The sequence below is a fragment of the Notamacropus eugenii genome, chromosome 3 (genome assembly GCF_028372415.1).
Source record: "Notamacropus eugenii isolate mMacEug1 chromosome 3, mMacEug1.pri_v2, whole genome shotgun sequence".
NCBI lineage: Eukaryota > Metazoa > Chordata > Mammalia > Diprotodontia > Macropodidae > Notamacropus > Notamacropus eugenii.
The window spans coordinates 391,521,764-391,537,024 of record NC_092874.1 but is presented as its reverse complement, the minus strand read 5'-3'; the positions used below and the strand labels follow the sequence as shown (position 1 = coordinate 391,537,024).

At 42.8% G+C, this 15,261-nt stretch overlaps 1 protein-coding gene and 1 long non-coding RNA gene across 2 annotated transcripts in view; one reads left to right on the top strand and one right to left on the bottom strand.

The window, feature by feature from the left end:
* Positions 1 to 3,117: 3,117 nt before the first annotated feature.
* LOC140497177 (uncharacterized) lies at positions 3,118 to 5,256 on the bottom strand. The gene is made up of 2 exons (XR_011964559.1): positions 4,897 to 5,256; positions 3,118 to 4,446 (listed from the first exon to the last, which is right to left on the bottom strand). It is a non-coding gene; the product is annotated as an uncharacterized lncRNA (long non-coding RNA).
* Positions 5,257 to 5,724: 468 nt separating this feature from the next.
* FAM20C (FAM20C golgi associated secretory pathway kinase) overlaps positions 5,725 to 15,261 on the top strand; it is a 146,050-nt gene continuing 136,513 nt past the window's right edge. The window contains exons 1-2 of the mRNA XM_072597805.1: positions 5,725 to 7,173; positions 9,484 to 9,662. Of these exons, the coding sequence (XP_072453906.1) occupies positions 6,545 to 7,173; positions 9,484 to 9,662 (808 nt within the window). The 5' untranslated portion in view covers positions 5,725 to 6,544. The remainder of the gene's footprint in view (positions 7,174 to 9,483; positions 9,663 to 15,261) is intronic.

Sequence of the window (15,261 nt, the reverse complement as noted above, 5' to 3'; positions counted from 1 at the left end):
ATTTGTGAAATGAGGTTAAACCAGATGACCTCTGGCATCCCTTCTGGATCTAATTACAAAAATCTTTGAGTATGGAGATACAAATGGAGAGCTATCACTGCTCCTCCAAGAAAAGGAAGGATTTGGGGTGGGGTTGTTGATGACAGTTGTTGTGGTGCTAGTGATTGTTTGGCCAAATCTGTGGTTTTAGCATTGTGGGAGAACTTTCAGTGTTAAAATTCTCTCTACTCATGCAGTTAAGCAAGTTCCTAGAGTTGTTAGGGGCAATGAGAAGTTAAGAAACTGCCCATAGGTCACACAGTTAAATTATGTCAGAGACAGAATTAGAATCCAGGTCTTCCTGACTCCAAGTTCTTTTATCTACGGTATCATAATACCTCTGAATGTTTCCTGATAGCCATGGCACAAAAAAGCACAGTAAGAAATATAATCAGTCCATCTGGGATAGTAGAATGACCTCTAGATTTAAATCTAGAGACCTGGATCCTTAGTCCTAATTCTGCCTCTCGTTACTTGGGTGACGTTGGACAGTCACTGAAATTAAGAATGCCTATATGAAATTACTTTGAAAACAACAAAGCTTTGTAGAAGTGGCAGGTATTATTCTAATACAGAGCAACTTCTTTCTGCCTGGCTGGTTGTAGTTTACTCTGCGGAATAATTTGATTTGATTTAATTTGATTCATCCATGTAAATCATGAGGAATAAACAAGTGGCCTAAAGCTGTGTTATCCCCAAGTACAACCTCTGTGGCACTCAGAAGTTACATAAAGTCCCTCTAATGAAACCACACAGCTAGATGCTAACTTATTCTGAGGGAAATAAACTGCTGTGGTGCGTAAGAAAGAGGGCAGCAGGCAAGCACATATATTTTAGATTAAGAAGCACAGGCAATGACCTTTTTGGGGAGATTCCTATGGCTCCTGTCAACATCCTCAGGTACCAGGTAGTCGGGAATGCAAAAATGGAGATTACACAGACATGAAATATCCTGAAATATCTGAATAAAATGTCTGAAATTCACAGGTTAGTCACTCCTTTGGATGAATGTTTTTTTCAGCTCTGTAAAGTATAAATGGGTAGCTAGATGGGGAAGTAGATAAAATGCTGGGTTTGAAGTCATGAAGACTCATCTTCCTGAGGTGAAATCTTGTCTTAGACACGTAATAGTTGTGTGACATTGTGCAAGTCACTTGACCCTATTTTCCTCAGTTTCTTTATCTGTATAGAGAGCTGGAGAAGGAAATGGCACACTACACCATTATCTTTGCCAAGAAAACCCTAAAAGGAGTCATGAAAAGTTGGACACAACTGAAAAACAACTAAACTTGGACCACAAAATATATATCTGCTCTCTAGGAGGAGGACAGGTTAAGCCATTGAATAATAAACAGGGATGGGAAAGAACACAATATCTAGGGAGAGAGAGCTTGGGGGGCTCTAAGGGGCATCTTAGAATCCTGTAGTCTTATCAAAGGATTACTTATTTAAGGATGTAAAGATGCTGTGCCACTAGAAGAGAAGCTGCACAAAGAAAGAAGGTCAGGGTGGAGGCCCATTGGCAACATATTATCTACACCTCAAATTTTCAGGAAGTAACTAGGAATCTGATGCAATGGCTTTAAAGGTCTACCCCAAGCAACTACATATTGTAATAACATACTGTAAAAAATGTGTCCTTCATCCACTTTGCTTTTAACCTGAGTAGATTTCTAGTTCAATCTCTTTTGAGTAACCTTGGATGATATTGAGAAGGCCCTGTCATGTTTTGGGGCTCACTGCCATCAGCAAAATGTTACCCGTGAGTAGAAGCTTCTGGAAAACCTTTTCACCAATAGGGAATCTGTTCCCTATATGGACTCTAAGATACTGGCAAACGTGGGAGACTAAAAAAATCATAGTTGGGCCACTTGTTCAGGAATACCAGGGGGAAAATCTGAATTGCAAAAACCAGTTGTTGTTTTTTCAATATGGTGACCATATTTCTTCCTTGTGAGCAGATTACTACCCCAACTCTTCCAGTTTTTCCCCATTTCCCAATCAAATTTCAACTATAACAAGCTAATTTTTCTTGCTCCAATTTTCTTCACAAAGTAAAATACTTATCTTTATGGTCTTACTGGTTTGTTTGACAGTTGCAGATCTATGCTTTACATAGCCTTGATTTCACTTCTGGAAATATTTGTTTTTCATTTTCTGTTGGCTCCATATTGAGCATGGTTGCTTATTTGTAGAACTTGAGAGCTTAAAGAAACCTTCAAAGATACTTTTTCCAACCCCCTTGTTTGACAGAGGTTTGAGAGAGATGACAATATTTGTCCATTCACACATCCAATTAGTGGCAGAGCCTTTACAAATTATTCAGGTCTTCTGTCTCTGAGTCCAGTGCCCTTTTTACTACACTGTATCAGTAAGGTAACACTTCTTTTTATATAATGATTTCTATATTCTTGCTCTGGCCATAGATAGCCAACTCTTGCTTAGACACAATTATGATCATATACAATTACATATGCACTATATAGGATCATAGACTTAAAACTGGAGGGGACTCCAGAAGCTGTCTTGAGTCCTAGGGAAGTTAAGTGACAGACCCAAGACCACACTGGTAGGGACAGAGGTGGGATTTGAACCCAGGACCTCAGCCTCCACAGCCAGTGCTCTTTCCAATATGCCTCAAAAATCCCAAACAAAGGCTAATGCATTTCAAAACCACAAAACAAATTGTTTCATTTTGAATATTTATTTCCCAAGGAGACAATATCTTTGCTAAGTTTAATGTTAAGATTAATTTGTATTCCCTAAGCAAATGCTACCCGATAGAAAGGAGAGGTGGCCCAAAAGCATTCTGAGAGATGGGAAGAAGCCTCTTGAAGTCCTTCTTCTTCCCCACTGGCCCTCATAGCTAATCCAAAAATCAAGGTAGTGTGGCGTTGGGAAAAGATTGTTGGATTTGGAATCAGGAACTGATAGTATACCAGCTCTAACACTGTGTGCCTATAGGCAAGTCCCTTTATCTTTTTGTGTCTCAATTTCTTCATCTATGAAATGGGTGTGACAGTCTTTGTTCTTCTCTGGGTGTTGTTGTGAGTAGAGGCAGAGTAATATAGTCAGCCAGTCGGTCAACAAGCATTTATTTAGAGGTTACTCCCTACCAGGAATTATGCTGTGTTGGAGATATAAAGAAAGATTTAAAAGAAAAAAAAAAAACGTTGTCCCTATTATCAATGAACTCACATTCTGACAGGGGCAAATAACTTTGTACCCGTAGATTACAGACTACATCCAGATTAAATGGAACATATTCTCAAAAGAAAGGAAGGGAGGGTGGGGTAAGTGAAAAGGAAAGGGAAGATGAGAAAGGCCTTCTTCAGAATGTAGAAAGAGTCCTGGCTCTGTGGTTACAAGGCTCAAGTTTGAATTTTGGAGTTTTTTCTATCTGTCACATAGCATGAACTTGGAAGAGTTATTTTGCTTCTCCTGGTCTCAGTTTCCTCATCTGCAAAATAAGGAGGTTGGACTAGGGCATGGTCCTTAGCCCTTTTTCTGTCGTTGACTCCTTTGGTGAACCCTGAGGACCCCTTCTCAGAATATTTTTACAAGCATAAAAGGACTAGGAGGAAAGACAATTATTTTGAAATATAATTATCAAAATATTTTTTGAAAGACAAGTTCAATATTTGTGCTACCTAACTCATACGGCTGATGTAAGCTATTACATTATTATTAACATTATTATTAATGTTATATTGTATAACATGACAGTATAATATAAGCAGCTACATTATCATTAGTATAATATTATATTATTAACATGACCATGTAATAGAAACAGTTACGTTTTTAGTACATTATATTAGTAATGACTGATGGCAAGTAGTTATGTTATTAATATATTATGCTATATAATTAATATAACCACATAAGTCAATAAGCATTTAGTAAATGCTTACTGTGTGCATAGCAGGAAAATAAATGAAAAGATCTCAAAATGTTAGGTGAGTGCTCTAATAAAATAGGTTCTTAACCTGAAGTTCGTGAACTTGTGTTTTTAATTTTAATAACTGTTTCAGAATAATTGGCTTCCTTTGTAATCATAAGTATTTTTATTTTTAATACATTTGAAAACCTTTTTCAAAGAAGAGGTCGATAAGATTCGCCAGACGGACATGGTGGAGAGATGAGGGAGGTGGTCCACAGCACGCAGAAAGGTTAACAGCCCGAGTCCCATACAGCGATTCCATCCCAAAGTGGGCAAACCGACAGCGGAAGAGTTCCAGCTGCATACGTCGTTTTAATCCAACTTTAAGAACCAGGTGCTTCAAGGGTTAAAGACAGGGCTGCCCGCAGCCTGGGTCCTGTTCTCATTTTGTGAGTTGTAACTGAGTCCAAAGCTGAGGATTAGCCAACGCTCCTTCCCAAGGCCTCGGCAGTCTGGCATCTCATCTGCGTGGCAAAAAATAAAAAAATAAAAATCAGAAAACACTCCCAGTTAAGGGAGTTTCAGCATCAAAGCCACGGGCAACAACACGAACACGGACACAGAGAGACACACACAGACACAGACACAGAGACACACACACAGACACACAGACACACACACAGACACACACAGACACACACACACAGACACACAGACACACACAGACACAGACACACACACACACACACAGACACACACACACCCGCCTATTTGATCTCCAATCTCCCCCTCAACCTCCCCCACCCTGCTCCCTGCCGGACCGAGAATAGGGTCAGTGCCCTGATCTCATTTTTCACTAGGGCGTTATCTACTGAGCTGGAATCCGCCCCGGCAGCACGAGTCTATCCCAAATCCTCATACTCGGCACCCGCTGCTTCTTGGGGGGGGGGGGCGCGTTCACTTTATATTTTTACCTTTTGTTGTCGATTTAGGAGACGCTTGTAAAAGGGGAAGAGAAGACGGGGCGGGGGTGAAAACAAGAAATAGACATTCTCTCCTCCCTACTCCCCCTCCCCCCCCCCCCAAAGAAAGGAAAAGCCGTCTCCTGCCCAGACAATGACATAGCAGAATTCCTGTTTCCCCTAGTCTAGGCAGTCAGACTGCTGTAATACTTTGCAAGGCTATCAGCCTGGGGTTCCTTTTCTCTCTTTCTCTTTTTGCAAACCTTTGAGAAAAAGGCGCCCTCTCCTTGCCCTGCTAGGAGCTGCAGAGAAATGGAGGGGTGAGGCCAGGGCGGGAGGAGGGGGAGAAGGAGCAGCGAAAAAAAGGGAAAGAGAGAGCTTTGCTTTCTTGGTGGAGGCTTTCCTGTTACTATCACTGTAGCGTTTTTTTAGCCAATCTCTTCCCTATGACGTCTGGGAGGCTGGATTCATGGCTTGCACATAATATTTAACACACCCACCGAGAAGTGGAGCTGCAGCAGTACTAGCCCAGTCAGTCTCCAGCATGCAGTGTAGCTGAAAGGGGGCATTCACACTGCACCTGCCCAAAGCTCTGTTCTCTCCTCTCCGAGGTTGGCTTTCTCTTCCTCGCTTCGCCCTTTCCCCTTCTCCCCACCCCCCTCTTCTCTCAGGGCAGAAATGTAAGTCTGAGCCGAGATCCAAGGAGAGACATCATCTCCCCCCCTCCCCACCCTTTTCCCCTCCCCACCCCTCGGCAGAGCAGCTACCGATTCCTGGGAGCGTCGCCTTCCCTCCCTTCCCAGCGTCCCCCCCTCCCCCCCAGCTCCGTGCGTCCTTTGTGCCAGCTCTCCTTTTCGCCTTGGCGGCCGTGTCAACGCCGAACCGTGCAAGTGCCTGGATATCGAGCTTCAGCGCCGCGGGTTCGAGCCCAACCAGCCGGGACTCTGGCTTCCCCGGGGCGCTGGAGGTGGTGGTGGTGGATGGAAGGATTTGGAAATCTTATAAGCGCAGCCTTTGCAAGCCAATGTTTGTAACCGGGCTGCGGACGAGAGCGCGTCCCGTTGCTTCTCCTCCTGCTGCATCGCGGGTCCCTTTCCAGAGGATGGGAAGACGCGTCTTCTCTAAGCACTATGGATGATTCTTTTTTCCTCTCCTGAATTCTTCACTGGGTGCTGCATGTGTGTGTTTGTGCGTGCTTTTTATTTTTAACCCCCATCCTTTTTTTTTCTTTCCCTTTAGTCGTCCTCCATCTCCATCCTCCTTTCGGAGTGGGGGGGGGGAACCTCCCTGAGATCCATGTATTAGGCAGAGTAATGATAATAATAAAAGAACAGTTTCTAGATGGCACGCTTTGGGGAATTTTTTGGCAGTTTTTTTTCTAAAAACAAAAAAGGGAGGTAGTGAAGACTCTTGGCTTCTAAGTGTATTTATTTTTTAACTGTCTTATGAAGATAACTTTATTGACTTTAATTGTTTGATTTGTCCATGAGTAGAACAGAATTATTTTTTTAAAAGCTTTTTCTGTGAAAAAGCCTCTCCCACCCACCATTACGAACCCCTCCTCCCCCACCCCTCCATACACACTTTTAGCTATTTAAAACTCTTAATTTATTAGTCTCCTCCTCGTGGCAACCCCCAGTCTCTCTAAGTCTCCTTGGCCATGAAAATGATCTTGGTCCGCAAATTCCGGGTGCTCATCCTCATGGTGTTTTTGATTGCCTGCACCATGCACATCGTGATCGATCTGTTACCAAAGTTGGAGAAGCGCGCGGCTAGGAGTGATGGGGACCCCGGCTGCTCCTGCTCTCACCCCCCGAGCGAGGAAGCGCAAGGCTGGGGGAAGCAGAGGACTAAGAGCGGGGCTGATTCGGGCTGGCCTAACAAACACACCCTGCGGATCCTGCAGGACTTCAGCAGCGACCCGAGCTCCAACCTCACCTCCCACTCGCTCGAGAAGCTCCCCGGGACCGGAACAGGGACCGGCGCCGGGGCCGGGGCCGGGACAGCGGCAGCCGCGGACAGGTCCGAGGCAGCGGCGGCGGCGTTCAAGAGGCTGGAGCCCGGCGGTGGCGGAGGCGGAGTGCAGCGAGGTCTCCCCCACAAACACCTCATCCAAGATGGGAGTAGGGCGAGCAAAGTGCCGCTGGGGAAGGACGGCTCCAAGCTGGTAGCCCTGTTCCAACACCCTCTCTATAATATCGCCATTCCGCCTCTCACAGAGGACGATGTCTTGTTCAACGTGGAGAGCGATATTCGCTTTAACCCCAAAGCGGCTGAAAATCAGGAATGGTGAGTGGAGTGATAGAGGAAGGGACAATGTTTCTGTGGCCGCAGCTGGAAAGAACACCAGGGAACCCTTAGGCGTTGAGGAGAGGGGTGGTTTCTTTGGAGGGACGGTAGAGAGGCACTGGGGGTGGGGGAGTGGGGGACGAGACGGGGAGGATGCTTCCTAAAATTCACTCTCAAGTTTTGCCATACATTACTAGCACAATTAGAATTTTCCTTTTAAAGTCCTAAAGGGGCTGAGGGTGAGGGTGGGATGAGGGTGAGGAGGACTGAATTCTACGGAATTGCGGACATCACTAAAAGGGGCTCAATTCATCCTAGTCAGAGCCATCAAGACCTGAAATGAAAATTATCTTAGTGATTCTACCCAGCCAGGGTTAGAGATACCCTGGTGTCTTAAGTCCAGAATGTTTTTTGGGGGCTAGGAGAAAGTGAGATCTTATGTAGAAGATCTTCCCTAAATACAGTTCTTACTGATCTGAAAATTAAATACATAAACAAATAGCCCCTATTTACCACATCTCACTTAGAAAGCATTTGTGGTTGATGCTTTAAATAAGGTTGAAACCTTATTTGCCCTGAGAATGATTTCCTGGTGGGTCTCAGACGTGCCTCACGAATCTTTTAAAACCAATCATTGAGAATAAAATAAACTTGTCCAATGGACAAGGGAAGCAAATGAGATCACCAGAAGTGATTCTTTGGCGGAAGACTGACAATTGCCCCTTGAACTCATCTGAGCTGAGACTGTAGGGAAGGCTTTATGTGACTCTCAGGTGATGATCAGGGCCACTGTAGATCTATCCCTCAGAGTGGACCACCTTCTAAAAATGGCCTGATCTAAGCCCTCTCTCCCTTCTTCCCTTCTTCCCAACTTCCCAGATCAAAATAAACACACAGATGTTGTAACCCAGAGTAGTGAAATATTAACTCCCTCCAAGGCCGGAGAAAGTAACTGTCAACCAGTATTTTATATAATAACCTCCTCAATGAACAGATGGTAAGAAAACTTCAAGATGTTAATGTCTGACAATATCCCTTCTCCCTCAACATATAGGTTGTCTTTCCTACCTCCACCACCTTCAGGCTTTGAGGAGCTTATCCAATCCCTACCCCTACCAATTCCTTCCCCCCATCCCACCCCAGTATAACTCCTTTCCCCCCACCCCCACCCCTAGCATTTAGTAGGCTCTGTACTCTGCCTTCCCCATTGATTTTTAAAGGGAAAGCCTGAACATTTGAAGGGGATGGGGAGGAAAGATATTCAGAGTCTTGTGGCCAATACAACAGCACCCTCTCTCCCACTCAGGGACATTGTTCAGGCCTCTGTCACTGCTTGGTACATACAATAAGTATGAGACAAGCTGCAAGAGAACAGTCACTCTGATTTCTGTCTTCCATCCCCTTCCCTTTTCCATTGTGGGTTTGGGTTTGCAGAACAGAAATCATCTGGAAGGGGTGACCTTTTGGGCCCCAAGTTAACCGTCACTTAGGAAAGTTCCTTTTTCTTCCCTTGACTCAGCTTCATGCTGCAGTCAGAGGACTAGCCACAGTGACCCTATGTACCACTGACCTCTGGAAGAGGGATTTGATGATGGAGCAAGTGGGTGGAAGGTCTGGTAGCAGCCTGCCCCTCTCGTTCCTATCAGCTATTGTTCCCTTGGCTTATATAATTAAAATCAATTTAGCACTTAGCATCATTCATACACCTCCTAGTCAGAACAATTGCTTAAAGCAAAAGGCAGATTTCCTGCAAACCTGGGACATATTTGTGATTTATGTTTAGGAGGCAGCCAAAGGAAACTGTGTTTCCTTTGCTCCCCAGGAACAATCTACAGTATAGTATCTTAATTTGACGTTATAATTGTCAGGCAATTTTCAGGACATGTTCCTCATACGAAAGAGAGGCTCTGGTTGGCTTTGACATTTTGGTATCTGTTTTGCTTAAGTTACAGCCGTTCTACAAAGTCTCCAGAGAGTAAATAAAGATTATGGTCTTTAAAGATGTTACTGAATGTTAAAACACATCCACTGACAAATACACAGATAGACACCTTAACCCGAAAATCTCCACTATAATACATTCGTAGAGATACATTCCAATAATGTGCAGGAAATGTATTTATTTTAACTCAAGGTTTGCTTTTTTTCAACGTATGCCAAAGACAGGACAAAAAAGTGTTTTCTTTGTGCCATTCACATGCTTGTCACATTTATGTGAAAGATAGACATTTCTTTGTCCTTTATTAGTTATTGATTCAGAACAACCCACAAGTAAATTTTTTCCTATTCCCCTCACCCCTTTTTTGGTAGGCAAAATGAAGGTAATGAAGATGAAGAATTTTTACCCACAGGGGAGACAGCTGTCGACACCTATCCCAACTGGCTAAAATTTCACATTGGCATTAATCGATATGAGTTATATTCCAAACACAATCCTGCGATTGGAGCATTGCTGCAAGATCTGGTCTCCCAAAAGATCACCAGTGTTGGTAGGTGTTCATTTAACTTGGTTTTCTTTGGTTGTTTAACCCTGCCTTTGAGCTGGGGTGTCTCTGCTGCTATCGGCTGACATCTCCTTTAAGTGAGTGGTATGTAGTCAGTCATTCATTACTAAAGCATTGCTTCCGGGCACTATTAAAGTTGGCACTCCTTTTGGGTTGGGAGCCTAAGAGGCTTTTTGAAGGGAATGCCTTGGATGCACTTAGCACTAAATGGGCTTTTACTCTTTTGCTGCAATGTGATCTTGCCAAAAGGGGGGGAAGAGAAAACATAGTGGAATAGTTTGAATTTCATATTTGTTCCCTAGGGGAGATACTGAGGAAAGAGTTCTCCCGAAGCAAGAATCATGATCTTTCCCAAAGATTCAGAGATGAATGCATGTCAGGGTTTTCCCCCAACCTGCCTTTCTCCATGTTAGGGACCAAATTCCACAGTCTAGTCATAGTTCTGTTTCTGACTCTCTAATAGAGTACATACCATACCAGATGCTTTATGATGCTCTGGGAAGGCAGAAGCCGATAGCTAGAATGAGAATTTCTAATGACTTCAAACCATTTCCAAGTCAGATTATTGAGCTGAGGGAAGAATAGGACTTTATTTTCATAGATCAATTTGGGCAGTACTTTGTTTTTGAGGGTGGAGGGCAAAGGCACCTACAGAATATGGTAGTTTTGGTATGCCATCAACAGTTTTAAAGAATCATCTTCACATATTTTGTCATCTGGCCAACAGGACCAAGTTACTGGCTTGGGGAACTAGGCCAGCAGCAATTTCTTCAGTGCTAGGGTTGGCTTTGTAGGGGCTTATTTGCCAGTATGTGGGCTATTATTTCCAAAGACATTGATTTCAAGGGTGGATGAGCTGAATGCTTCTGAAAGACAATCAGGATAACCTGTGGACCTGGTGTTGTGGACTGTAATATACGCTGGACCTGACACAGTGCCTGACTTATACTAGGTGCTCAGCAAATGTTTATCTTGCACTTGCTGCTTGACTAAATAAGAATGTAGGTATACTCAATAAGGATTCCTATCACATTGTAGGTGATAGAAAGATAGATGGATAGAGATCCTTATGTACCTTCATATATACATACATACATACATACATACATACATACATGTATAATCTTTCTTCACGGTTGTGAATTGGAGGCACTAATGGCCAGCCTTTCCAGAATCTTGTAATTCAGGATTGTAAGAGGAATAAGAATAGCTCGGAGTGATAATTGCAAGCGTTCTTATAGACCAAGGATTTTTTGTTGTTAGTTTCTTACTCTGATTGCCAGATGCTGAGTTTGTAACTAAGAGAGTAGGAAAGACAGCTTCCTCCAAAGTTTGTGTTAATTATGTGTCAGTAAAAGAAAAAGAATGAATTGAGTGCTCATCCCTAGCCTTCACATGCTGACCTTGAAGAATTGGTCTGCCCACTCTGGCAACCTGTCACCAGGCCAATCAACAATTCAAGCTTTGGCTTCTCCCCTCTTTTTTTCCCAACTATCCTCCCTTGTCTCCTGGCCCTTTCAGTTGCAGCCCTTGAAAATCTGAGCCACGGATCTGAACACCACTTGAGCAGCCTGGATTTGATGATTTAATTTAATAGTGCCATGTACCTTGTGGCATTGCCACTGGGAACTGAGGGCATTGATGGCTCAGTTTTCTAAGCTGCTTCATGCTAGTCCTTTGCATTTGAAATTGAGTGAAGGCAGAGTATTGAGACCAACTACTGTCTGTGTCTGTTAGGCAGCACTATGCCAGCTTATTTCATTATACTAAGTGTGATAGTTAATTAACCACATGTAAATGTTAATCACATGATAAACATAAGGCATAGTAGTAGGAACACTTCAAAAACTGGGGAAAATAAAAGTCCTGTGTCCTGCCCTCATCCCTTTAGTAGAACAGTCACTGAATTGCAAGTTAGATCTCAGTTCTAGTCCAAACCCTGGCACTAATTCTTTATGTGACCTTGGGAAAATCACTTCAACTCCCTGGAACTCTGTTACCTCATCTTTCAAAGAAGAAGAAGAATTGTTGGACTGTCTTTCTCCAAAAGTGGGTTGTGAGGATCAAAATGAGATCATGGCTGTAAAAAGTGGTTAGCTAGGTCACACACTGGATAGAGTGCTGGACAAAGAATCAGGAAGACCTGAGTTCAAATCCAGCTTTAGACATTTACTTGTGTGCTATACATGTGATCCTGAGGCAAGTCACTTAATCTCCTGCTTCAGTTGCCTCAATTGTAAAATGGGGATCATAATAATAATAGTGTTTATTTCCTGGGATTGTTGTGAGGATCAAATGAGATAATCTTCACAAAGCACTTACCACAATTCCTGGCACATAGTAGGTGCTTAATAAATAATAAATGTTCCCTTTCCATCCCCTCGAAAATAATATGAAGTGCTTTGAGTTGTGCCTATAAGGTACTAAGACATCCTATAACTTTCACAGGAGACAGTCTCTTTATATTTATAGTAACAATTCATAGAGACCTAATGTATTACTGTTAAGGTCATTTTTAATAACTTAGGCTTAGGGGTCATCCCTAAAGGGAGTACCTTTCACAAAACCTAGAGAAGAGGGAAACGCAATGGCAAAATAAAGACTTTTTTCAGGTGCTCTTATTTGCTGGTCACTGCTCATCATCCAACACTTAGCACAGTGACTGGCACTTATTGCTTTTAAAAAGTTCCTTTGGTCATTTTTTAAGAACTTTGAATTAACGTCGGGTATATGCCCAGACCTCTGCTTGGTACAGTAGGTGATACAAAATATGTAGAGAGAATGTTAGAGTTGGAGAAGATCTTAGAGATCATTGGAAAACTGAAATGAGACCCAGAGATATGATTTGCCTAAGGTCACGAAGCCAGTAGGGAGCATGCAGGAATTTGAACCTCAGCCTTAGGAAAATTGGGCTTCTTTTATGAGAAGATGATGTTAGCACTGGTTTTGGGACACAGGGAGATAGTTCTCTGTTTTAAATGAAATATTTGGCATGACTAAATGAAATGCTAAAAGTCAGGAATGTAATACTTAATATTCTTAATCCCTCTTTCACTTTGATGCAAAGTAGGAAGCTTTCCCTCTCTTCTTGGTCTTCAGCTTTCCCACCTCGGTCATCTTTGTGCTATCTTCACTGAGATAAGGACTGTGTGTTCAAAGAAAACCAGTGTAGTGGCTATAAGGAACACAACTTCAGTATTCAGTATCATTACAGGGATAACCACTGTAGTACGCAATAAATATTATTGAATACCACATCTTTCTGATGGCACCCCTCCTCCCAGAGCCCTAAAAAGCAAGGTAGCTTTCCATTATGGCCCCACATACCTAATCTGCAACAACAGATACTCATTTCATTCGCTGCTTCTTGTTTGAGTGTGCTGAGTTACAGGTTTCTTCAGAAAAGCAGACATAATTGGATGTTTTCATGGACTGCAGGCTTCATGTGAGTCAACAATATGACGATGTAGCCAAAAAAAGCTAATGCAGTCTTAGGTGGCATTAATAGGAGCATAATGTCCAAATTGCGGGAGCTTATGTAAAATCCCATTGTGCTTTGCCCTTGTCAGACCATATTTGGAGGGCTATTTTCAGTGCTGAGAGCCACATTTTAGGAAGGACATTGACTCACTGGAATTCTTATAGAGGAAGAAAATCATGATGTTAAGGGCCTACAGACCATGCCATACAAGGATGGAATAAAGGAATGGGGATATTTAGCCTGGTTAAAGAGAAGAAAAACCTTGGGTCATGGGGAGGGCAGATACCCGTCTTCAAGTATTTGAAGGACTAGAATGTGGAAGAGGGACTTAATTTCTTCTACTTGACCCCCAGATAGCAAAATTAGGCACAGCGAATAAGAGGTTCCTGAAAGATGGACTTGGGCTTTCTGGAAGAGAAAAATGACTAACTATTAGGATTATCCCAAAGTGGAATAGGGGCAACTAAGTGGCACAGTAGATAGAGTGCCAAGCCTGGAGTCAAGAAGACCTGAGTTCAGATCTGGCCTCAGACATTTAGTAACTGTGTGACCCTGGACAAGTCCCTTAGCCCTGTTTGTCTCAATTTGCTCATCTGTAAAATGGGCTGGAAAAGGAAATGACAAACCACTCCAGCATGTGTGCTGAGAAAACCTCAAATAGGGTCATGAAAAATAAGACATGACTGAAACTACTCAGCAATGACAAAAAACAAATGGAATAGACTGCCTGAGGAGGTCATGACTTTCCCTTTAGTGAAGGTCTTCACACAGAAGCTACCTGACAGTTATCTGGAGAAATCATAGAAGGGAATATTGCTCAAGGAAGTGTTAGGCCACATGACTTCTGAGGGCCCTTCCAAGTCTGTAACTGAGGAAGCATCATATTATATCAAGGGTTTAATTCTTGAGATTGTTTTTTTTTTTAATATTTCGTTTTCTAGAATGATAGAGCTGGAACAGTGCTTAGAAATCATTTAGTCCTAACCCCTGATGAGGAAACTCAGGTCCAGAGTATTTAAGAGACTTGGCCTAGGCTGTATGGTTAGTTAGTGGAGTATCTAGGACTAGGACCCAGAGTGACATGTCACTCCTTGAATGGAAGGCTGAAAACCAATCGTGATCTATTTACATGGAGCTCCTCTGTGATTAATCTTTGTATTTATCAAAGAAAATGTGGGGTGACTGGGCAGTGCGTTACTCAGTGCTATTTGCAGGGGTTCTTTGTGATTTTCCACATACCTATGGTTGCTTATCAAGGAGCAATATGGTACAATGGAAAGAACCTTGAGTTCTACCTCTGACCCTCATTACCTGTATGACCTTGGGCAAATCACTTAACCCTGTTTGCCTCAGTTTCCTCATCTGTAAAAAGAGCTGGAGAAGGAAATGGCAAACAACTTCAGTGTCTTGACCAAGAAAACCCCAAACAGGGTCACAGAGAGCCGGACACAATTAAAGTAACTGAACAACAACAACTTGAATTGGTAAAGGTTTCCTCACCCAGTAATTTCCTATACCAGTGAAATCACAGGTCTAATCCCTAATCCTTTTAGGATTATAGATTTAGAGTTGGAAGAGAACCATGTAGTTCAGCCCCCTCATTTTACATATGTGGAAACTGAGGCCCAGAGAGATTAAGTGTTTTTCCTAGTCACACAAGTAGTAAATGGGAGTACCAGAATTTAAATTCAGATCTTCTAACATCAAATCTTGAACTCCTTTCTGCTGTACCACCCTACTCTAACATAGTGCCTTGACATAGTAAGTTTGTTGTTGTTGTTTTCTGTCTGACTCTCCATGACCCCATTTAGGGTTTTCTTGATAGAGATACTAGAATGGTGTGTCATTTCCTTCTCCAGCTCATTTTACAGATGAGTAAACTGAGGGAAACAGTGAAGTGATTTATCCAGGTCACATAACTAGTAAGTGTCTGAAGCCAGATTTGAACTCATAAAGATGTGTCATCCTAAACCCAGGACCCAGGCTCCATTCACTGTGTCACCTAGCAAGTAGGTGCTCTACTGCATTGTATTGGATCTCCCAAGGTCACCCCATTTGGCAGAGCTGAGCCTGGAACTCAGATGTCTAGACTCCTACTCTACA